At 37.1% G+C, this 23,635-nt stretch overlaps 2 protein-coding genes and 1 long non-coding RNA gene across 9 annotated transcripts in view; 1 reads left to right on the top strand and 2 right to left on the bottom strand.

The window, feature by feature from the left end:
* Positions 1-4,532, bottom strand: part of CDKL2 (cyclin dependent kinase like 2) — a 46,049-nt gene extending 41,517 nt beyond the window's left edge. For 2 of the 3 annotated variants that reach the window (XR_234993.4, NM_001434815.1), the window contains exons 1-2: positions 4,036-4,532; positions 1,309-1,507 (exon numbers count right to left, since the gene is read on the bottom strand). Coding sequence is in view for 1 of the 3 variants with exons in the window: in NM_001434815.1 (NP_001421744.1) it covers positions 1,309-1,476 (168 nt within the window). In the remaining 2 variants the exon portion in view is untranslated. Of the gene's footprint in view, positions 1-1,308; positions 1,508-2,543; positions 2,629-3,625; positions 3,723-4,035 lie in introns of those variants that run through there. The other variant, NR_198862.1, reaches the window with a different exon arrangement.
* Positions 4,533-4,634: 102 nt separating this feature from the next.
* Positions 4,635-14,874, top strand: LOC132345527 (uncharacterized). Of its 2 annotated transcripts, none has more exons than XR_009494921.1 (3): positions 4,635-4,715; positions 8,358-9,784; positions 14,191-14,874. It is a non-coding gene; the product is annotated as an uncharacterized lncRNA (long non-coding RNA). The 2 variants fall into 2 exon arrangements; XR_009494920.1 differs by having other exon boundaries at positions 4,641-4,715; positions 9,686-9,784.
* Positions 14,600-23,635, bottom strand: part of G3BP2 (G3BP stress granule assembly factor 2) — a 92,672-nt gene continuing 83,636 nt past the window's right edge. For 3 of the 4 annotated variants that reach the window (XM_024993362.2, XM_015471686.3, XM_059887604.1), the window contains 4 exons: positions 20,712-20,814; positions 19,349-19,477; positions 17,952-18,070; positions 14,600-17,564 (listed from right to left, as the gene is read on the bottom strand). In XM_024993362.2, the coding sequence (XP_024849130.1) occupies positions 17,292-17,564; positions 17,952-18,070; positions 19,349-19,477; positions 20,712-20,814 (624 nt within the window). In that variant the 3' untranslated portion in view covers positions 14,600-17,291. 4 annotated transcript variants of the gene reach the window in all.

The raw sequence follows: 23,635 nt of genomic DNA on the forward strand, positions 1-23,635 counted from the left end.
GGAGAAAAACCTAGAAATTTTCCACACGTTTGGAAATGAAGGAAAATGAGAAAACATTTTGCACGGCTAATCAAAATTTCTAGGACACATACAAGCTATTCTTAGAAGGAAAATGACAGCCTTAAATGCATATATGAGGAAAAAAAAAAAAACCTAGAAATAAAAGAAGTTAGGCGTATAACTCAAAAGGTTAGAGAAAAGAACTATAAAATAACCCACCCAAAATAAGTAGAAGGTATAAAATGCTAAAGAACAAAAATTAATGAAATAGAAAAGAAATACACAACAAGAAAGACCAACAAAGCCAAACACTGGTTCTTTCTAAAGATAAAACGGATAAACTTCCAGTTAGATTGATGTGGGTGGGGTGGAGGAGGGAGTTAACATAGCAGGTCTGAGATTTTTATCCTTAGAAAGTTGGCTTGCAAAGTGAGCCCTTGGCTTGTACCTAGGTACTTGGATTTCAGAAGTGTTCCTTCATTTCTAGAACTGATAAAGTGACTCATGGTGCAAACAATATGGTGTATGCTGAATACCTGCAGTTCTACTAAGAGTCTGGAATTTTGGTGCAAGCAAAGCAAGGAGTACCTCTATGACAAGCCCCGTAAAAAAAACTCGGCACTGAGTCTCTAATGAATTTCCTCACTAGACAATCACACGTAGTGTCATAACTCATTGCTGGAGGAAATTAGCGCATCCTGTGTTAAGCCACTGGGAGAAAAGTGACAGATTTCCTCTGAAATTCACCCCATGTGCCTTTTCCCTTTTCTGATTTTACTGTATATCTTTTTACTTTAACAAGTCATAGCCAAGAGTACAACTATTTGCTGAGTGCTGTGAGTCCTCCTAATCACTGAAACTTGGGATGGTCTTTAAGACTCCCAACACAGCTGTTGGTAAATAGATAGGCAGACAGATAGAGAGAGGGACAACAAATACTTTTAAAATTATGTTCTGGGACTTCTCTGGTGGCCCAGTGACTAAGACTCTGGGCTCCCAATGTGTTGGAGACCTGGGTTCGATCCCTGGTCAGGGAACTAGATTCCACATGCCACAACTAAAGATCCTGCCTGCTTGCAGTAACTAAGACCTGGAGCATCCAAATAAATAAATAAATAATAAAAAATTATGTTATGGATAAATGAAAACTCAGATGTAATCCTTCTGTTTATTACCAAAAGAGAAACAAAAATCTATACTTTAAACTTACTTATGGAAATAAAACAAATATTTAAAAAGCACTTTCTAAAACTGTTGACCAAGAAACAACTCTTTTTTTTTTTCAATTCAATATACATGTTTACTCACCTTTAGTAACTTGATTTCTCGCATGGCAATTTTTTTAACCATTTTATCATCATCACTTTCTAAGAACTTCTTGATGGCCACAATTCTTCCACTATCTTTATTCCTACACTTCATCACCATTCCATAGCTCCCTTCTCCAACCAATCCTAGGTTCTCATATTTTTCCATTTTAATTCAAAACCACCAGGAATTTTTCTCTCTGTGGGAACCGAAATATGGCATTAATTATGTTGAATACATTAATTCCTCTACCCTCCCAAATTAATTCTTCCCCACCTGTTTTCCATATTAGAGCAGACACTGCATTTATAGCTGTCCTGTGTATTTATTCCCATCTAAGCTATGTTTTCAAAATATTCACATACATTTCATAATAGACAAGGCAAGTGGAACTGAAGCCATTAACTTCAAATTTAAATAACTGAATGTCATGTTAATGAAATCTCAATATATTTTTAATGCAGATAAAGCAATGCTTGAACTATTATACAAAACAATTACAGTCTACCTTAGAAAAATACAATTCCTTTTCACTCAGATGTGAAAACCAAGTGAATCTGGTTTTAGTGAAGATAAAATTTATTTTTTTACATCAGGTTTAAAAGATCAAAATTGAGGATCTTTATAGTCTTTCTACTCAGTCGAGGGAAATATTACCAAGTTAACACTAACAACTTCTGATAAACTTTTTTTTTTAACTTTTCTTACCATAGTAATTAAATTCTTACATTGAACATACTAAATAACAGTCACGCAGTATGTAAGAAGATTTTTTAAAATTAAATGTTAATGTTCCAAATATTGTATTTCAAAAATCCTTTTAATGATTAATCACTAGAAGTATGATTATTTGAATTTTGTGTTTAGAATTATTTTGCATCACATTATATGACATTTTCTGAAAAAAGGCAATCCTAACAAATTCTGTCTTACTTTACTAATGATTGGTGAAGGACTAGCAACCATTCCACTTGATATTTTGGAATAGAAAGAAACTTTTCAGTCCAGATACAGTTAGGTTTTAATTCATAAGTTTTGATTGTCAAGAAATATAAAAACTAATAAACTACAACCTCAAAGTTAAATTTATTTTTACATGTGTTTTGGAAATTAAATTCCAGAAGCAGAAAATAAAAAATATTGCTTTTAATTCCAATGTGATTCTAAAAGTTTTGGGAGGAAAAAAAGTCTTTGGTACTATATTCCAGCTTCCCTGGTGGCTGAGAAATAATCACCTGCCAGTGCAGGAGACACAAGTTCAATCCCTGGGTTGGGAAGATCTCCTGGAGAAGGAAATGGCAACCCACTCCAGATTCTTGCCTGAAAAAGAAAATCCCATGGACAGAAGAACCTGATGGGCTACAGTGCATGGGGTCACAAAAGAGTCAGACACGACTTAGCTACTAAACAACAAAATATATATTCAAATGATGATTCATAATTGAAATTCTTTAACCTGACAACATAGAAACACTCATTCATAAAACTCGGAAAGAAACAAATTCTTACCTATAACATTAGTTGTGTACTTATGGCAATCTAAAATTAATTTACCCACCCAGACTGTGAAGTGTGATATTTTCCTTTCTTCCCTATTGGTACACTAATGACTAAGACAAATATTCTCTTTGTTCTAGCAAACTGTGAAAACCCAATGTATACATTTTCATCAGTTTACATTTGACAATTTAGGATATATATATATATATATATATATATACACCGGCTATTTTTGTCCTTGGTATGATAAGCCTAAAGTCTAGTCTTTAGTAACATATGCTGTCTTAGTGATAGGAAAAAAATTAAGGAAAGAAGAAAGAGAGAATTACACTGATAATTTTTTCCAAACACTGACATTTTATTTGAAAGTTAATAGACAGAGGTTAAATGAAATATATATATATATGTTGATAAACATGGAAAATCAGAAGATTGATCTTCGAAAGGAGAAAAAATAAATCCCAGTCAACACCAACCCAATTATGTCATTATTTTACTACCAGCTCTGATAGGAGGTTCTCCCATAAACTGTCCCTGACACTAACTTGCCATACATTTGACATTTTAACTTCCATTTAACTTCTATTAACTATTTTAAAATAAAATGTCAGTGTTTGAAAAAAATCAATGTAATTCTCTCTCTTTCCTTAATTTTTTTTCCTTCCACTAAGACGGCATATTTTATTAAGGACTAGACTTTAGGCTTAATATACCAAGGACAAAAATAGCTGGAATCTATAACTTGAACCATTTAAAAAAAATTTGTAATTGGTGTCCTCAATATTTGGAAATGCAAAGTGAACAAAATTAAAATTACCTTAAGCATGTCACAAGCTAACATTCTGCAAGTTAACTAATCCACATGTACTCTCCAACCAGCTGCACACTGGGTCACGGTACATCGAACACACTTGCTTTTTCAAGTGGCATTGCCCACAAATACCTTAAAAGTATCAAGGCTGAAAAAGCTTCTTGTTTCGTGAAACGGTTACTCATAAACCATAACTTCTCATGCCTTCTACTTGTAAATGTAAAGGGTGATACAAACTAAAAGGAAATCTGACCAATTGGCAATGCGGTAGCTCTGGACATATGCCAAGGAAGCATAGGGTTCTTCTACCAATAATTTAGATAATAAAAATAACGCTGTTTTATTGTGTTAAAGACACAAATCTATTATAGGTGAAAGAACGAGATAATTGAAGCTTTAAAAAGTATTGTACTTACTGTTTGTTTTAAATCTTTCCGCGTGGAAAGTCCCAAAGGTTTTCAACTTGGAGACAAAATTGAGGTGAAGAGCATCTTCTTCGCAGGTCTAAAAGATGCTAACTAGCAAACTAGCAATTCCACAGCTGTCTTTATTTCTTCTGCGGACGCAGTCACGGGTCCCAGGTGAAGCAGGCAGGTAGGCAGATTGGCCTCAACCCGCCGCAAGCTTACACTCAGGAGAACCGCGGGCCGCATGCTGTCGTCGTCAAGGCAACGACCTCACTCTGTCCCCAACCATAGGCACAAAGTCTCCAGAGAGAGATACGGCCGGGGTCGAAATGCGTCCACGGCAGGCACCAACACCTGTTAAGGCCAAGGCCTGTACGGAAATTAGCTAAGGTGAGAGGGCACCGCCCCGCAGCTCTTAAGATGCTTGGTCCTTGTAGTCAGTGAAACGGCTCAGCTCTGGCAAGCCCTAAGCGAAGGCGTTGGCCTCCAAGCTGCAAGGGGGCGGATCCTCACCCGCCCAGGCCCGCCCCCGAGTGCGCCAAGCCGCCCGTGTTCTGATTGGTTGAGCTCTGTCGTCAAGATCTCTGATTGGCTTGGCATCACCCATCCAGCCAGTTCACCTGGGGCTCGGCTCTCGATCTAATCTCTGATGCGCAGACGCTAGAATCAGCATACACCTACGTCCTCAAGTAAGGGAGCACCTTTCCTTCTTTCCTTCGGTGGGAGATCTCTCTAGACTGGGAGCAACAAGCGATTCTGGTGCTCACGGAGAGGCTAAAAGTGGTGGTGGTTTTGTAGGATTGGGTGAAAATGGAAGGGAGAAACCGTGAAAATAGTGCGATGAAGCGTTCTTCAAACTCCTCCACTGAGCCGGGAAGTGGGCTCTGCAGCCCTCGCCCGGGAATGTTCGGGCTTGGAAGCGATTCGACGCTTCCTTTCCGGTCTGGGCAGTGGGGCCAGTGTGGGAAAGGTAGATGAGAGTGACAATATAGGAGGTGATAAGTAAACGAGGCAAGGTGAAGGTAGGTAAGTGACGACAGAACTGACGTTAGAAGGGACCTTGGGGAGGACAGCCTGGGCACTGAAAGTGAGGGAAATATTTTGGAGATAACGAAAGGGGAAGGGAGGACAGGGATGAAATAACAGGAAAGTGGCTAAGACGGTTGGGGAACTAAAAGACATGAGCAATACTGGCATATGACAGACAGCCAAGCAGGGTGCAGTTAGGAATGCTATGTTTAAGGCAAAGACTAAGTCAAACCATGATTAGGCAAAACTGGTAGGTCAGAATCATGCAGATGCTTAAGTCACACACACACACACACACAAAACAGGGTTTTTCCTCATTCCATACCTCTGCAAGGTAAGGTATGAGGATGCCTTAAACTGTTATTTTCACATTAAATCATAAAAACCATTTTATAATGGAATTTGGTCTCTGTAATTCCTTGATCCAGTTAGGAGTGTGTCCTGGATAGCAGAGCTACTAAAAACTGAATTGTACACTTTAAAGGGGTGAATTTTATGTATGTGAATGATATTGCAATAAAACAATAGACATACAGGAGGAGAAGAAATTCATAGCTGGCCCAGAAATCTTTTTCAGTAAATTTATATATTTTAGCTTTGAGCAGCCCAATTCTTTCTCACCTTAGCAGTCATCTGTTAAATAACTCGGCAACAATCATTCTCTATGTATCTGGATATCCCAAAACAATGTGCTTCAGTCAGTTTCTTGCAAGAAAACTTTAAAAAACCTCTCACTTAGGTCTCATGAGATACTGAATGATCATGGGATTTTGGGATCACTTCAGCTGAGTTACCAAGTGAACGGAAGGGCCATAAAATCTTCAGACTAAAAAAGTAAGGTTATCTTCAGTATTTTATGGCTCATGCAGCTATGAATGCATTCTATCATTCTATTAAAACAGACTGACTCATTTTGCAGTTCTTGTTCTTTGATGGAAAGATGGACATTTGTCATAGAAAAGATAATTCTGTTCACAATGTAGTAGTTGATTCAGTGACTCATTGCCACATTTAAAAGTGTTTAAGACAAATAGATTTGGAAACCTAAAGTACAATACTTGGTCAAATTCAGTATACACTATATTTGATCTGTCAGTCACCAACACAGTTATATCATAATAGTATAAACCTGGAATCCATTCCTCAAATATTAAAAATAGCATATTCTGTTTGCACTGATGACTCTTACAAACTCTCCCTTGATGTTCCCTCTCTCCCTCCAGCCTCTATCCCCTTCCTCTGTTTATATTCATAGCACTCATGCATGCTAAGTTGCTTCAGTTGTGTCTGACTCTGTGCCACCCTATAAATGGCAGCCCACCAGGCTCCCCAGACCACAGGATTCTCTAGGCAGGAATACTGGAGTGGGTTGCCATTTCCTTCTCCAAGATATTCATAGCAAACCTACATAAAAAATTGTTAATTTCCTGTTCTCTCTTGGGCTTTCATCCTTCTCACTTCATTGGAATAGTTCTTCCCAAAAGTCACTACGACCTATATAAAGCCATCTGTGTGTGGCAGACTACTGGACACTCACAATAAGCTGGCTCCTTTTTTCTCTATGTGTGGCTCGCTTATTTTCTGAAATTTCCATTGCAGTTAGGGGTGGTCATGTGACTGAAGTCAATGGAATATGAGATGTGTACCATTCCCAGACCTTGCCCATGAAAATCTCCATTCAAGATCCTCCATGTTACTTTTGCCTTCCATCTAGCAGTAATGGAGATGATTATAATGTGATCTTCAAACCACACTGTGAAGCTGGTAGAGCCTTCATTCATCTAGGTCCCTAAATGATTGTGTGAGGGAGCGACTACTGACCTCTTCACCACCACTCCTTTTTTATATGAGGGGGGAAAACTATTGCGTTTGAACTACTACACATTTCAGGGTCTGTTTATTTTAGCAGTTGTGTATTATTCACTCAGCCATGTCTGACTCTTTGCAACCCTATGGATTGTGGCCCGCCAGCCTCCTCTGTCCATGGAATTCTCCAGGCAAGAATATAGGAGTGGGTAGCCATTCTCTTCTCCAGGGGATCTTCCCGAACCAGGGACTGAACCTGGGTCTCCACATTGCAGGCAGGTTCTTTACCATCTGAGTGTCCATCTAATTATTTGACCTCTCAGCAGCATTTAAACAACTTACTATACTTTGCAAGACAAATTCCCAAAACTTAGCTTCCCTTGACACCAATATTTGCCACATTTTATCTGTTTTCTCTGCATGTTCTCCTGTTGTAGAACCCTAAATGCGGGGATTATCTGAGCGCTGTCCTCAGCCTCTTCTGTGCTCTCTTGCTAGATGATCTCATCTAACCCAATAGCTGCAAAGACCTATACTGACCAATCACAGCATAGCACTCTCAGAATTCCAATATCATACTGCCTTACATTTTTTCTTGGATATTCAATTGGCATACAAAACATGGATACAACAGAACTGGTATTTTGTTTGGGCCACACCATGTGGCTTTTAGTTCCACAGGGATTTTAGTTCCCTGTGGCAGTGACAGCCCAAAATCCTAATCACTAGGCCACCAGGGAAATCCCTAAGAGAAATGTTGATTTTTCCCTCCACATTTAATTCATGCTCCTTCATCTCCTTCTCTATCTCAGTAAGAGTACTGCCTTCCACCCAAGTTGCTTCAAAATCCTAGGAGTTATCCTTGAATATTATCTTTCCCTCACATTCAAAATTCAGTCCATAATGGAATTTTCCCAGTAGTCCAGTGGTGAAGACCCCACACTTCCAGTGCAGGGGCAAGGGTTCAGTCCTGATGGAGGAACTAAGATCCCACATGCCATGTGGTGCAGCCAAAACAAGAAGAAAAAAAAAAAAATCAAATCCATTATAGTCTTATAGGTTGTATCCCAGTTATTAACTGACCATTTATCACCATCTTCACTACTCCAAGAGACCACTGCTATAACACAGCATCCCTTCCTGACAGGCTCCTCACATCATTTCCTTGCCCAGATGCCTACAATCCCAGTTCAAGAGTAAAATCCAACTACAGGGCCATCCTCAATTTAGCTCTTACCTACCTCTTGACTGGAGAAGGGAACAGCTACCCACTCCAGTATTCTGGCCTGGAGAATCCCATTGGCTGTACAGTCCATGGGGTCACAAAGTCAGACATGACTGAACGACTTTCACTTCACTACCTCTTGATATCATCTGCTTACTATCATGGCCACACTGGTATTAATGTCCTTAAACACACCAAGCTCCTTGCAAGCACAGCATTGGCTCTATCTGGAATGCTCTTCTTCCTTAAAGCTGCCATCTCTTCATTTCAGATCTCAAATGTACTTCCTGAAGCCTTTCATACCACCCCTGGGAGTGATGAAGGAACAGCCCATCTCCAGTCACTATTACATCCTCTACTAGCTCTATCTACTATTAACCATATGCTATTGGAAAAGCAGTCAACCCCACTGTGCCTGAGTTTAATTCATCTGTAAAATAAATAGGACTCCTCACAGGATTCAGTGGAAACAGTGGAAACAGTGTCAGACTTTTTGGGGGCTCCAAAATCACTGCAGATGGTGACTGCAGCCATGAAATTAAAAGACGCTTACTCCTTGGAAGGAAAGTTATGACCAACCTAGATAGCATATTCAAAAGCAGAGACATTACTTTGCCAACAAAGGTCCGTCTAGTCAAGGCTATGGTTTTTCCAGTAGTCATGTATAGATGTGAGAGTTGGACTGTGAAGAAAGCTGAGTGCCGAAGAATTGATGCTTTTGAACTGTGGTGTTGGAGAAGACTCTTGAGAGTCCCTTGGACTGCAAGGAGATACAACCAGTCCATTCTAAAGGAGATCAGTCCTGGGTGTTCTTTGGAAGGAATGATGCTAAAGCTGAAACTCCAGTACTTTGGCCACCTTATGCAAAGAGGTGACTCATTGGAAAAGACTCTGATGCTGGGAGGGATTGGGGGGCAGGAGGAGAAGGGGACCTCAGAGGATGAGATGGCTGGATGGCATCACCGACTCTATGGACGTGAGTCTGAGTGAACTCCAGGAGTTGGTGATGGACAGGGAGGCCTGGCGTGCTGCAATTCATGGGGTTGGATAGAGTCAGACACGACTAAGTGACTGAACTGAACTACCTCACAGGATTGCTATTGGAACTAAATGAGTTGTATTATGCCCAGGACTAATGAGGACTGAAACTGTTTGTCTGTTGCCTCCCTCAAAAACTACAAGTTTTCTGAGGGTAGGCTGCATCAGCTGTATTGCCAGCCAGCACCCAGGGAGCAGAGTTTCTGGCACATGTGTTAAGTCATTCAGCCATGTCACTTTGTGACCCGCATGGACTGTAGCCCGCCAGGCTCCCCTGTCCATGGAATTCTCCAGGCAATACTAGAATGGGTTGCCATTCCCTTCTCCAAGGGATATTCCTGACTCAGGGATCGAACATGGGTCTCCTGCATCACCACTGCAAGCAGATTCTTAACTGTCTGTGCCACCAAAGAAGATGCTAATATTCACTAACTGCTGTACAAATCTTTCTCACTGCCTTCACACATATTGGTAATTTCACTGCTTGCTTTGAAACATCACTAATCCTTCCTGGTAAGCCACATTCCAACTGAAATGTCTCACATCTGTTTTCTATTCCAGGTCACTATCCTCATTGCTACATGTCAAGTAGAGCTTTGTTTTCACCTCTCCAAGCTTTAGTTCACCTCTTTAAAAATAAAGGAAAATCAGATTATCAGAGTAAGTTGTAGTAACCTAAATAAAATAATAGGTCCTCAAAAATTTTCTCACAGTATTTAACAGGTATTTAGTTTCTGTTCCAAGTCTACACCCTGCCTCATTACTTTAATTAATGCTGAACTTCCTGAATGTTGTAGTTCCTGATTAAAGGATCGTTAATTTTAGGCCTACTCATGCTGGAAACTGATATTTTTCAATTTTGTAAAATAAAGCCAGAGTAAAATTCACTGCAAAGTTTAAACTCTCACTGCTTAAAACTCATCTTTTTTCTAAAATTACTTTTTGAAGCAGAGCAACACTTTTAGCTAATCCAGTATTTCAAATTACTTCATGCTTGTGTAACTATATACACTTTATGAGCCTCCGTCTCATTGTCCATAAAAGATAACTACACCTGGGTTTGCCTAAATATTAGGTCAGATATTGGAGAAAACTCAATTTTGAGAGATGAAAATGGGTGTAAAGATATCTATTTTACTGGTTAGTTTTTATCGATTTGTATACTTATGCTATTTAGAACTTGCCTCAATTCCTTTCAGACACCTAATGTCAGCTGCCAAAAAATAACCTAAATCTATTTCCCTCCCCCTCAGATATCACAACAGCCTCCAGTTTCCATTCTTAACCTCCTACCTAACCTGTACACAGCGTATCACTCACATGATTAACTGTCTTCATAATTAATGGCTTCATGTTGCAATTGAAGGAAATGGCAACCCACTCCAGTACTCTTGACTGGGGAATTCCACGGACAGAGGCTGGCAGGCTATGTAGTCCATGGAGTCACAGAGTTGGACATGACTGAGTGACTAATGCTTACTTACTAAACAAGTTTTAGGATTTTTTTTTTTAAATCCTATTTTGTGGAAAATGCCATTGGAATCTTGAAACAGACTGCACTGAATCTGTAGACTGCTTTAGGTTAGTATAGTATATATGTAGCAATTAGTTTCTCCAAATAAACTCAGTATGTGGGCTGCTTACATGATCCAGTCTAGTTCACCTCTTACCACTTTGCCACCCCTTGAACCCCAATTCCACCTATCCCAGCTTCTCATCAGAGAAGGCAATGGCACCCCACTCCAGTACTCTTGCCTGGAAAATCCATGGATAGAGGAGCCTGGTAGGCTGCAGTCCATGTGGTAGCTAAGAGTTGGACACGACTGAGCAACTTCACTTTCACTTTTATGCATTGGAGAAGGAAATGGCAACCCACTCCAGTGTTCTTGCCTGAAGAATCCCAGGGACAGGGGAGCCTGGTGGGCTGCCGTCTACGGGGTCGCACAGAGTCAGACACGACAAGCGACTTAGCAGCAGCAGCTTCTCATTACCCTCTCCACTTTTCTAATTTCGTAGGCTTTACATTAGTTGGTCCCTCTGACTGGAGTGCTCCTATGTCCCATGTCAACTCTAGGTGACTGGGGAACAGTCTCTAAAGTTGCCACTCAGTTGCTTTGTATTATCTTCTTTTACATCTTATTTACTAAGGAACTTCTTGCTCATGTATCCTCAAGAACAGGGCCTGGGGCACACAGGTGCTCAATAAACACTTGACAAACAGTGTTAAGTGGTCTGTCTTCATTAAAACAATTATGAAGGAAAACACACCCCCACACCCACCAAGCTGTTTATAGAAATCATCCATGGGTTACACTGTCAAGTTCATTCTGTGGGATTATCTGTACTTTCTACAATGGGCACAGCATGCTTTTTTGTGTTAAAACACAGTACATAAATCATTCTATATACTCTTTTGGAAATTAAAAGGCACGAGTCTAAATTACACTCTCCTATACAGCTTCTTCTTTTAGGTCCACTTCATATCAAAATCCAAGAGGGTTCCACTAGCACTCCTGCCTCCCCATCAAGAAAGCATGGTTTTTTAAAACATACACTTTTTTAGAACACTCCTGCCTCCCCATCATGAAAGGCTGGTTTTAAAACTTTCTACATATCACTTTGCTTTTGTAGTTATGCAAGGGAACAACTTTGGATTCTTTGATACTACCTTTTTCCTCACCAAGACCAGGCTGTTTTACCCACAAAGTCTTTCAAATTGTTGAGGTTTCTAACATCACTCTAGTCCAAGCTAGTACAACCACTCTACTATCATGGCTTACTGAAATACAGCATCCTTTCATCCAACTTACTCATTAACTCCTTCACTTTGCTTACTCTGTAGCCAGGTATTTCAAAATAGAATTACCATCCTACCAAATAAACCAACTTCCTATTGTTTTTGTCATGAAGACCAACCTCCTCACAGTCGGCTTCCTAGTTTTTCCTTAAAAAAAAAAAAAAGGATGGAACCTGAGCTCCCCCGGAGGTGGAAGCACGGAATCTTAACCACTGGACTGTGAAGGAAGTCCCCTTAGCTACCTTAAATATGCAACCACTGTTTCAGACCTTTTAACCTGAGAGCAGGGAACCTTGTTTTATTTCATTATTTATCAACAGTACCTAAAACACACCTGGCACGCAGAAGCTCAATCGTTAATGAATTAAATAAGCCAGTGAAAGTTAATCAGAATAGCATGAACAAATGCTATTTGTTCCTCATCCTGAAAAATGGACAGAAGGGAGACAAAGAGAAAATATTAAGCAGAACAGATGAGACTTCAAACATTTTTAGGCTAACAGAGATGTTCACTATCACAGAATTAGGTATGCACACCACTTAGAGAAGCATGGCAGTTAGAAAACACATGGCTTTGGACTTCTGAATTTTGAATTTCAAAGGGCTTGCCTCATAGCTCAGTTGGTAAAGAATCTTCCTATAATGCAGGAGCCCTGGTCGGGAAGATTCTTGCCTGGAGAATCCCATGGACAGAGGAGCCTGGCAGGCTACAGTCCATAGGTCACAAGAGTCAGACATGACTTAGCAACTAAACCACCACCAGGACTTTAAAAGGGGACAAGGCAAAATAGGATTAAAAAAAGAAATGTTTGAAACATAATTATCAGTAGACAGTAGAAATTCAACTGTATAAAAAAAAGTAACAGGCAACACTTAACTGAACGCCCCATACACTGTTCCAGGAGCTTCACGTATTAACTCACTGAATCCTCACACTCCTCCTCCTCAGTCTACAAATGAGTTAAACAGGAGCACAGAAAATGGCTAACCACTGAATGGTGGAGTTCCCATTCAAGGCCAGGCTATCTTCAAAGCCCACTTCTTATCATCACACTACATGAAATTTACTGAATGGACAATATACTGAAGCTAAGGTAATTCCTGGCCTAAATGAAACCATTCAGAGAAAACTTGTGGAGAAAGAGGCTGAGGACAGAAAGGATAGGTATGTGTGTAGGGGGCAGGTGGTGGTGGTTATGGGGTGATGAGTTTATTGTCATAAAACTGAAAGCATTCCAAGTAGGCAGCCAGCTTTATCAAAACTTAGGAGATCAGGGACAAGAGTAGTAATCTTACTGTGAATGTTTAATTCTAAACTCTCACTTATAGTATTTTGCCCAGTATTTGGTAATGCTAAAAACCAATTTCATTTCCTATTAATTCTTAAGTACAAGGTGTGGTTACATACTACATAAACAGATTGGAAGACTTCAATTGTCAAAAATACCTTGAAAACTGAAGGAATTCTGACTTAACTATGCAAATGGCTTTAAACAAAACTACTGACATCTTTTATGATCTATTAAACTACTCATATCTTTTATGAAGGGAAATCTTTCAGAACATAATAAAACATAATTCATTTACCCAGTCATTTAAGATACTTTAGAATTCTGGCATTAAAATGATCAAGACAATAATTAGAAAGTCTTATGAAAACAGACTGAAAAGGAAAAAAAAAAAAAAAATCAAGTATTCACCTGAAGTTGAAATATAAATTATGATGAGCAAGTTATCCTGAAGAAAAAATATGAACATCTATTCATTACATTTTCATTTACTTGATACAAAGACTATATTATATAACAATTGAAACGAAGCATCATGTGTGGTTCAACTTTCAAATATTTTGTTCCATATTTCCTGGACCAAACGATATTTTACTTCTTCAAATTTGTTTTCAATATAGTATGGTACATACATTTTATCCCTTCTGAATGTTTTTCCATAGCCATAAAATTAAATGTTATTATACATCATAATTGAAAGTGAGCCTAATAGACACTTAAAAAATCTTAAGTCTTACTTCCTAAAAGTACTTGAATAACAGTCTAGCTTTTCTCCAGTACAAACTAGTAAAGATTGATTTACGGAATCTTCATACAGTGTTATAAATATATCAGGAAAAATTCACTTGTACTATCCCTGTTAACAAAGTAAAAGTCTCAAGTTCTAAAATTACATATGCCTTATGATTTTATTTTTCATTTGAAGAATATATTTGTTAATTATGACTGAATGATTCTTTTCCCTTTTAATATTCTTTTAGAGCTTCACAAATTTGTTCCAATTGCTGAACTGGTCATGTCCATAACTTCAGATCACCTCGATCTTCCCATCCTCTCTTCCTTCTGAGATGAAGTAGCAATCCTTTGGAAAACCCAAGATTATTAAAAACAAATAAATAAATGTTTAGTAGTCTGCTTCTTACCTTCCTCACCACTTATTATTCTGGTCTAACATTCTCTATCTTGTTTATCAGCTATCTAACTGAACTGGGATCTATCTCAGTTCAAGTAATTATGTTCAAGTCTTACTTAAATAATTTATGTATCAAATTTCACAAATAATAATCAGTTGATTTTAGAACAATTCCTTATTTTACTGAGGTTGTGTGAAATGCCACTGGGAGAAAATATTTCAGAACACAAACCTATAGATTAAATTAGGGACATAGATAAAATGCTGCAGACATCAGTAGTTTATTGTTTGTTTAGTCCAAACACATTCAAAATGGAAACTCAAAGAATACTTTCCACCTGAAACAATTAAACTAGATACTACTAGCATATAATGCTTAACACATTACAGCAATAAAGATGGTAATCCATTGTCTTCTATACCTACTAAAGCCAAGATGGTAAAGCCAATTTGGTTGCAATAGTGTCATAAGGATAGAATAGAATATTACCATCCAAAAAATAAAAACAAACAAACAACAACAATAAAAAAACCCAGCAAATAACAGTTATGGTAGATGAATATTTTTACTCTGGTTCACTGAAAAGGGGACAAAATGTTAAAAGTCCACAGTACTGCAGGTGAACAATCACCATGTAAACTTCTCCATGTGATGTTTTAATGTTTTATTCATGGTATGTAGAGACTGAAGCTGAATGGCTCTTTGCTTTAATTTTCTATTACACTTAACATTTATCATTACTTTTGGTGCCAGAACAGTTTTCATGGGCGGTAGGGCAATATCTTGGATTGAAAATTTTATATATATATATATCAAATGAAGGAAGAGAAAGAAATGAAAGAGGAACAATATGCTATATATATAAAAAAAAAAACACTGACAAGAAACCACTTATTTAAAAGCAGTTTGAATAAAAGCTTCAAAACTCAAAAGTAATTTTCTTGTAAGAACTTCAAGTACTATACATTAGAAAGCGTAAATGTATTTCAAACAGGAAAAAAAAATCCTTAAGCCCCCCAAAATGGAAATTGAGAAATCTGTGTCCCCAAAATATATCCAATAGTGCAAGACTTTTCCTCGAACATGGAAGACCTCATTCAAGGGGGGGAAAAAGGGATAGGCTTAATTTTACTTACATTGCCCGGTACATGGAAAACAAAATATGTGCATCATTTGCTAGTTTACTAAATAGCAAACAGTTTCATAATTAAGAAACAGTTTGCTATTATGTCAAGTGCATTTTTTGTTTGCTTTTACTAAGACAGAATGGAGAAGTCTTCCATGCTACAAGCAGCTTTAAGTGGTCACACTTATTTACCCCACTCCTGGCCTGAAACATCAGAAACTGGTAGGTACCAAATACTCCAAGCATAAAATCGGATATCCTTTGTCATATTTGTGGTTTACCGGAACTTGCTATAAAGACAGACAATAATCCAGCAGCTACAAACTTTGCTCACAGAATTGTTTAGAGATTCATGTAAAAATAAAAGATGTCGTCCCAGACTTAAATTCAGAGCCACTCGGGTGCTGACATCAGGTCAAGAATTGTGCAAAATGAATGACAGTTCCCTGCCCCCCCAAATAGAAAATGCAAACACTTAAGAGCTGCTGTTCTTTTCTCCGAAAATTGCAGTATCCTCACTTCAGGTTTACGTGCCATTTATGGAATCTGACTGCTTTTAAAAGGTCACTAAAAATGTACATCAAGTTGACTGACTTTTCCAAGCACCTCTCAAGTGATACGCTTCAACGTTCACCTTCAGGTTAAGAGAAAAGTCAACAAGAGACTTTGACTCAAATAACTGACTTCCTCCTTCACTCTCCCTCCCAAACACACAAGACTCCCTCCCACAGAGAACACAAAGTTGTTAACTCAAGAACAAGGTAAATAATATTCTAGTTAATTTTACTGATTTTAAAGATACTGCAATTTTTATATACTTCAATGATTTCTCAACATTTTGCAGCTGTTTGGCTTTGCAGCACAGCAATTTATACACTATACTGTACAAAATTACCAGCAAGACTGGAATGATGTATTAATAGAAGGCACCATCATGCGTATTACATTACCAGAGAACAAAAATACAGTAAAGACAATTTTCACTGTACACAGCTTAAAGAAAGGAAAAGGGGGAGGAGGAGTGTGTTGAGCAGCCAGCCATCCCTGTACTGAAGAGGGGCAGGTAGAAAAAAACCTTAGATATGGAGCTACTAAATCTGGTCTAATATTCAAGACCATAGCATTTGAAGTTCTGATCTTTATTTAGTTCATAACTAAATGACTTCCTTCTGGAATATACTTGTAGTCTTGTTAAGGTTTATGTGTACACACGCTGGTCACAGCAAGCAGGTAAAAATGCCCTCATCATTTCACAAACTATGCTCTACTGGAAAAAAAGATGAAAGATTTTTTTCCCCTGTTGCCTCCTGTTGCAGATGTCAAGGTTAATGAGTTCAGAGTACCCATTAGTGCATTCTGATGAGTGCATAACAAGTTTCTGTTGGTTTGTATTTTTGGGGGGAGCCAAGAAAAAAAGGCAAGATTCTCCAATTGCACAAATTGCACTATTTGTGTTTCCAACAATAGGCAGAAACAGTAACACTTAAACAAAATGTGCAGCAGAGGATTTTTTTGACTCAAAGGACCTGAATTCAGTTGGGCATGTCCTTTTAAGTTCATTTTGTTGTAGACAGTTTAAGATATGGTCATTTCTCAGTCCTTAATTCTCCAAGTCTAGATTTATAAATTAACAATGCGAATCTTGTTGTAAAATTGGGGAAATAATGTCCACCTCAATTTAACTGATAACTGAAAGATGCTTTTCACATCAAAGAAATGATCAAAAAGGCTGTGTCACATTCCAAAGCCAAAAAAAAAATTAACAAGAATGCAAACACGATGAATAATGTACCACTGCCAAGACTCTGCCAAGAGTGGAGCCTCAGCGACGCTGTCCTGTGAAGCGGCCTTCCATCTGCCCAGCTCCTCTCCCAGAGCCAAGTTTCTGTGCCATGCCACCTCTCGGAGGGGGTCCTCTTCCATCCCGGTCGCGCATCATTCCACCGCCCACTATTCCCCGGGGACCACCAGGACCTCGATCACTGCGCCTAATATCCCGGCGGTCATCACCACCACCTCGAGTTTCTCGCTCTCTGGCAGCTCTTGTCTTTTTCTCTTCCACATTTAAACGTACTTCCCCTCGAAACATAATTGGCTTTAAAAAGGAAGAAAAAAATGTACATGGGCAGGTTAGACAGTAATAGTGGTGTAAGAAATAGTGATTTTCTTACTTTCTTACAGAAGTAAGAAATCACTTACGTAAGAAAGTAAGAAAATCCTAAAAGACAAAAAAAACTTTCAAAATTCTCAACATGCAATCTATTCTCAATATCCAACTTTCTTTACCAGAGTAAATAATGAAACAAATTTATTTTAAAATGACCCATACCTCAAATTTTAAAACTACTAACACATCTTTATTCTTTGCATAAATACTAGTTCATAGTAAACTATTTTTAACTGTACCATTTAAAAAAGACTAATGCACATTAAATACAACAGGAATAAGAAGGTATTCAATCATGCCATTTAAGTCACTTACTTTTGCAATTAAGATTCTCTGAACTGGTTCAGAGTCATCAAAAACCACAAAACCAAAATTTGGAAGCTTTCCCCCAACACCCTTGGTATTGATGCGAAGTTCCACAACATTTCCAAAACCTGTGAAAATATACATTACACAAAGGATAAAATAAAATATTTTAACAGGATATTTTGTAACTTTAACAGTTCAGAATGAAATACCTCATTCTCCTGATCCATTTCAAAACACAACTTGCAAGCTGCTATAGCCAGTGCACATTAAGATACTTTTCACTCTTACAGGTCATTCACTTAAGATGCCAACAACTAGCCTATTCTGTTGTCCTGCATCTTTATCAGTCCATTCAAAAGGAAAAGTTACCTACACATTTTAGAGAGACAATTTTATTTTCTATATTAGATTTGTATTTGCCAGATGAATCCCATTTCCAAATTTAAGACTGATTCACTCAGCTCTCTCTTCTAACCTCTACAGAACCAGGTCAATCAACACTAAGTACAGTCACTGGGAAACATCTGATATAACCTTATACTCCTGACCAATTAAAGGTGGCTGGTACCTAGAGATATACATACTATGTACAGAGGTAAATGTTTTTTTAAAAATCATATTATGAAAAAAGAACTCTACTCAGTGTAGAATATATATACAATAGAATACTACTAAGCCATTAAAAAGAATAAAATAATTCCATCTACAGGAACATGGGTGGACCTAGAGATTGCCATACTGAGTGAAGTCAGACTGAGAAGGAGAAATATCATATGACATAATACATGGAATCTAAAAAGAAATGACACAAATGAACTTACTTATGAAACAGAAACAGACTCACAGAGAACGAACTTATGACTGTGGGGCGGGGAGCAGATAAAAGGGAAGGGATAGTTAAAGCAGTTTGGGATCAACATGTACATGCTGCTATATTTAAAATGGATAACCAACCAATAAGGACCTACTGTATAGCTACATGGAACTCTGCTCAATGCCATGTGGCAGCCTGGATGGGAAAGGAGCTTGAGTGAGAATGGATACATGTGTATGTATGGCTGAGTTCCTTCACTGTTCACCTGAAACTATCACATCGTTAATTGGCTACACCCCAATATAAGATAAAAAGTTTAAAATAAAAATGGGTAACTAACAAAGGGGAAGAAGAGTCTAAAAAAATTTTTTTTTAAAAAACTCTAGAATCTACAGCAAATCAAAATAGTTGTCAAAAATATTTGGCATTACCGTCAATTATCTGGAATATAATGTTATGTGAAAATCCTGATTATAACAACAGAGTACTTCTCCGAAATAAAAGTCAAGAGGAATAAGTCTTATGATTAGAAAAAAAATTCTCTTCGCCTCCTGCTTAATTTTACCATAAAGCAAAGTAAACCACTTACTCATGAAGAACTCTTTTAGTTCATTTTCATCAATATCATGTGGCAAGTTACCAACAAAGAGTTGATGACTATCTGGATAGCGAATTATTCTACGGTTGTCAGATTCATTCTGTTCAATATCTCCTCTGCCTGAGAAGAGGAACAGAGCAGATATTAAAGCTTACAATGTCATATAATAAAAATTAGTTCAAAGCAATGAAAGTTAAAAACCCTAACACTTGATATTCTTGTTTTAGTTTAATAAGATAATAAGCTCCTTTGAGTTGTGGAACTGCCTATTATTAGTAGGTTAGTTAGAAAACAACATGACACTGAAGTGTTAACCGAGGGTACTGACTAGACTGCTAAAGTCCCTTCTTCGAGATCTACTGGTCTGATCATGTGAAAGCCAAGTATCAGAAGTATAAGTATTTCTCCTTAACCAAACTCTTGCAATCACCCAGGCACCAAACTGCTTTTAGATAGTGAGATGTGTTTGTACTAAATATTTGTTTAGTACTTTACAGTTCACAAATTAATCTTGTATAAAAGACTGTTGTATAAAATTATAGCCAAATCAGTAAATTTAACAGCAATAATGTCATTTATATAACCTTTTATACACCTTAGGGTGCTCATATATACATATATAAAATCTTATATGATCCTCCCACTAACACAAGGAACAGAATGAGGCATATAAAGAAAAGGCATCACACAGAAAAAATTTGTGTAGTAACTGAATGGTTTAAGAGAATGTCACAATTTAAGGGTCTTACACAAAATAACAAACTCAGTGACAAGGTTGGGATGAATCCCAGCTCCCATAACTCCTGGTTTAATAACACACTTTTATTAAAAAAGTATATTTTCTAAATATGATGTATACTATCTCCCACCTCCTCCCAAAAGCAATCTAAACATATTCATAGAATTCAAATAGAGGTTCTACATATATTAGCTAACAATGGAAACAAGTCAAAAATCATGGCAACTTACTTAATACCTAAGACAATCAAAATAAGAAGAATCAGGGTGTGCTTATTGTTTATCTGTGAAGAGATAAGAGTGCTAAGTAAGAGAGTAGGTTATTGGCAGCTCGGTTTTGAATTCTTAGAACCAGTGACAATAACCAAAGAAAATGTGTCTCAAAATTCTCTTATTATTTTCAAAATACATGTCTCTATGGCATGTCAACTAATTTCCCCCTCAAAGTTGTTTTACCCAGGCTGTATATATATCAGATTACTTTAGCCTTTAAGCAACTTGGTACTAAAAGGATTTGCATATAAAATACATTATAATTAAAAAAATTTTTTTCAGTTCAGTTTTCTCTAACTTTTCAACTGCTAACTGCTGAAGATCACAGGAGGGGCTGACTCACCTGGTCTTGGTCCTCTAGGAGGGAAACCAGGTCGTTCTCTAGGTCGTTGTTCACGCACACGAGGTGGCTGAGATTGAACTTCTGGTTTAGCTTCTACTCTCGGCTAAAATACAAGGGAAAAAAACACATTATAAAGAAACACATTCCACAGGAGAAAAACAACCAAACTAAAGCAACAACCAAGTCACCAGCAGGCATTATGGTAATTTTAAGTCTAGAATATTTTTTAGTGTATGTCCTATATATGTAAAACATAAATTTTTATAAAGATATTCTGTACCAATCTAGGACTGTAGGGTAAATTTTGTTTTCTCACTCTAGGTTATAATTCATAATAAGCTGTTTTTTACAACCGTATTTTTTCAATAAAGTTACATCCACATTGAGACAGATACTGCTACGAAAGTAAAAAAATGCAAGATGAGCCATTTCATGTAAATACATATACAAAATAAAAAGCTGTCTTTATCTTTGGAAGATAAAAATATATGATACATACTTCTAATTATCTAGTTTGCTGCCCTTCAAATTTAGTGTTCATATAAACTCCACATCATGAATAATTTTTTAAAATCAATATTTTGGTAATTCAAAATATAAAATTTAGTATACTCTGGCACCTAAAAATACTACCTTAAAGTTAAGATGCACACAAAAAACAATATAGGAACATGTTTATAGCATCTCAAACAGTCACAGAAGTCCTTTAGCTCCCTGTTATTCTTCCTTATGAGAGAGGTATGCATTTAAGGACTGACCCCAACAATGTTTCTCAACTGTTTCTTGAGGGTGGTAGAAGAAGTAATAGATCATTTTAAGTTACCCTCCAAAAGTTTCTGCTAACTGCTAAATACATGTAATTAAATAACTATGTTAAAAATATAACATGACATCTACATCTATTACCTTTTCCTTCATACATGGCATTTTCAGTATTTCCAAATTCTTCAGGCAGTCTATTGCCCAAATATTTATGGTCCAAGGAAGAGAGAAAACATATGCACCTTCAAAGAATGCTGAAAACACTCAGCAGGAATATGGAGAATGTGTCTTCAAATCAGAAAACTAGCTGTCTTTATGGCTGACCACTTCTGAGTACCTCAGCCCAAGAGTGGCTCAAACTCTTTCATAATTTATATAACTGGGATACTATGATTTGCAAGGACAAATTTTGATACAAAGAGCTATGTTTTTTCCAAAAACAATTTATAGTTTCACCCACTGTAACCAAAAGGTATATTATCTCCTATCCTAGCAGTCTTTAATAAATTTGCCTGTCTCACTCAGTTATTTTTCTTCTAGATTTTCTACTTCTCTCAAAATGAAATTGCTTCCCATGTTCTAAAATTTTTAGCTAAAAAAAAAATTTTCAATGTCTAACTCTTTCAGGTATTTAAATTATTTATGTGTACTTATTCCTACAAGGACCATATCTTATTTCTACACCAGAAAAAGTACCAAGTACAGTGCTATTAAACACAGATGTTCAGTAACTAATGGTTCATTTAAAGTTAAATTATATTTGGTTCTCTAATTCAAAACATGTAGAAGAATGTTCTAGCCTGACCAGGGAACCAACATTACAGCCCTGAGACCACTGCTATCTGTATTTAGAATTTAAGACTACATAATAATTTGAGGATATGATGCCTGGAAAAGGCAAGTTATTTAGAAATTTCAACTGAGGAGGGCAGGGCCTAAAAGCACAACTTTAACAGTATGAATAAAAAACCTTATTAAAGAACAAATATTTTCTAAAGTTTGATGAAGCTAGTACTTAAGGAACAAACATAGAAAATCACACTTTTTAATTTAAATATCTAGAAAAACCTCAATTCATTCAATCCAAGAAAAAGAATTCTAGCTGACTGATTCAGATTCTTTTCAAAAGATTACTGAAACAAAAATAACTACAAGTAGCAAAACAAAAAGGTTCTTATTATCCTTTAAGGATTTAATATTAAAAACACAAGTTTAAGTAAATTCCAACATCTTACAAATAACCCATACATGAATTTAGCAACTTTTTAGATATTTGATGTCAGTACAAGAAAAATATGAGACAAAAAAAAAATTATCAATATTTCTTTCAATATATGTCAACTAAGCCAGCTGTGCACTTACAATTCTTCAGGACTAATTTCATGAAAAATTCTTGCTCCAAGGAGATAAAGTAACTAAGACAACCACATACAACCTTCAGGGCCTGAAAATTAATTCCATGCCACCAGAAAGTGTGCTCACATGACAAATTCCACAAATGAAAGCAAACAGAATATGAAATAAAAATGAAACCATCAAATCAACTCAGGAATAGCAGGTAAAACCACAACTAATGTGTACTTCAACCAAACAAAAGCTATTTAAATGAACTGATCAACTTCCAACAAATCTTCCAAGAAAATAACTTAACTACTTCTAAACTAATGCCTACCAATACTTTGGAATTACATTTAATTCTCCTTTTATTAATGTGTGCTAAGTCGCTTCAGTCATATCCGACTCTTTGCAACCCCATGGACTGGAACCCATCAGGCTCCTCTGTCCAGGGCAATCTCCAGGCAAGAATACTGGAGTGGGTTGCCATTTCCTCCTCCAAGGGATCTTCCTGACCCAGGGATCGAACCCATGTCTGTCTCCTGCCTTGGCAGGTGGGTTCTTTACTACTAACACCACCTGGGAAGCCTTTTATTAATAATCGATGCTCAAAGTGTTAAGGAAATGGATACTATACCAAAGTGACAAAATAAAACTGAATGGTTTATTAAATCAAAAGGAAAACAATTATGAATCCATTCTTATACAGCTTAAGGAGATCAGAAACTTATTTTAAATTTTAAATTATAAATGTTTAAAATTCTGTCTTAATAAGGGGATAAGTTATTAAAACACAATCCAGTCTCTTACTTTTTTTTTTTCTTAAA

The sequence above is a fragment of the Bos taurus genome, chromosome 6 (assembly GCF_002263795.3).
Source record: "Bos taurus isolate L1 Dominette 01449 registration number 42190680 breed Hereford chromosome 6, ARS-UCD2.0, whole genome shotgun sequence".
NCBI lineage: Eukaryota > Metazoa > Chordata > Mammalia > Artiodactyla > Bovidae > Bos > Bos taurus.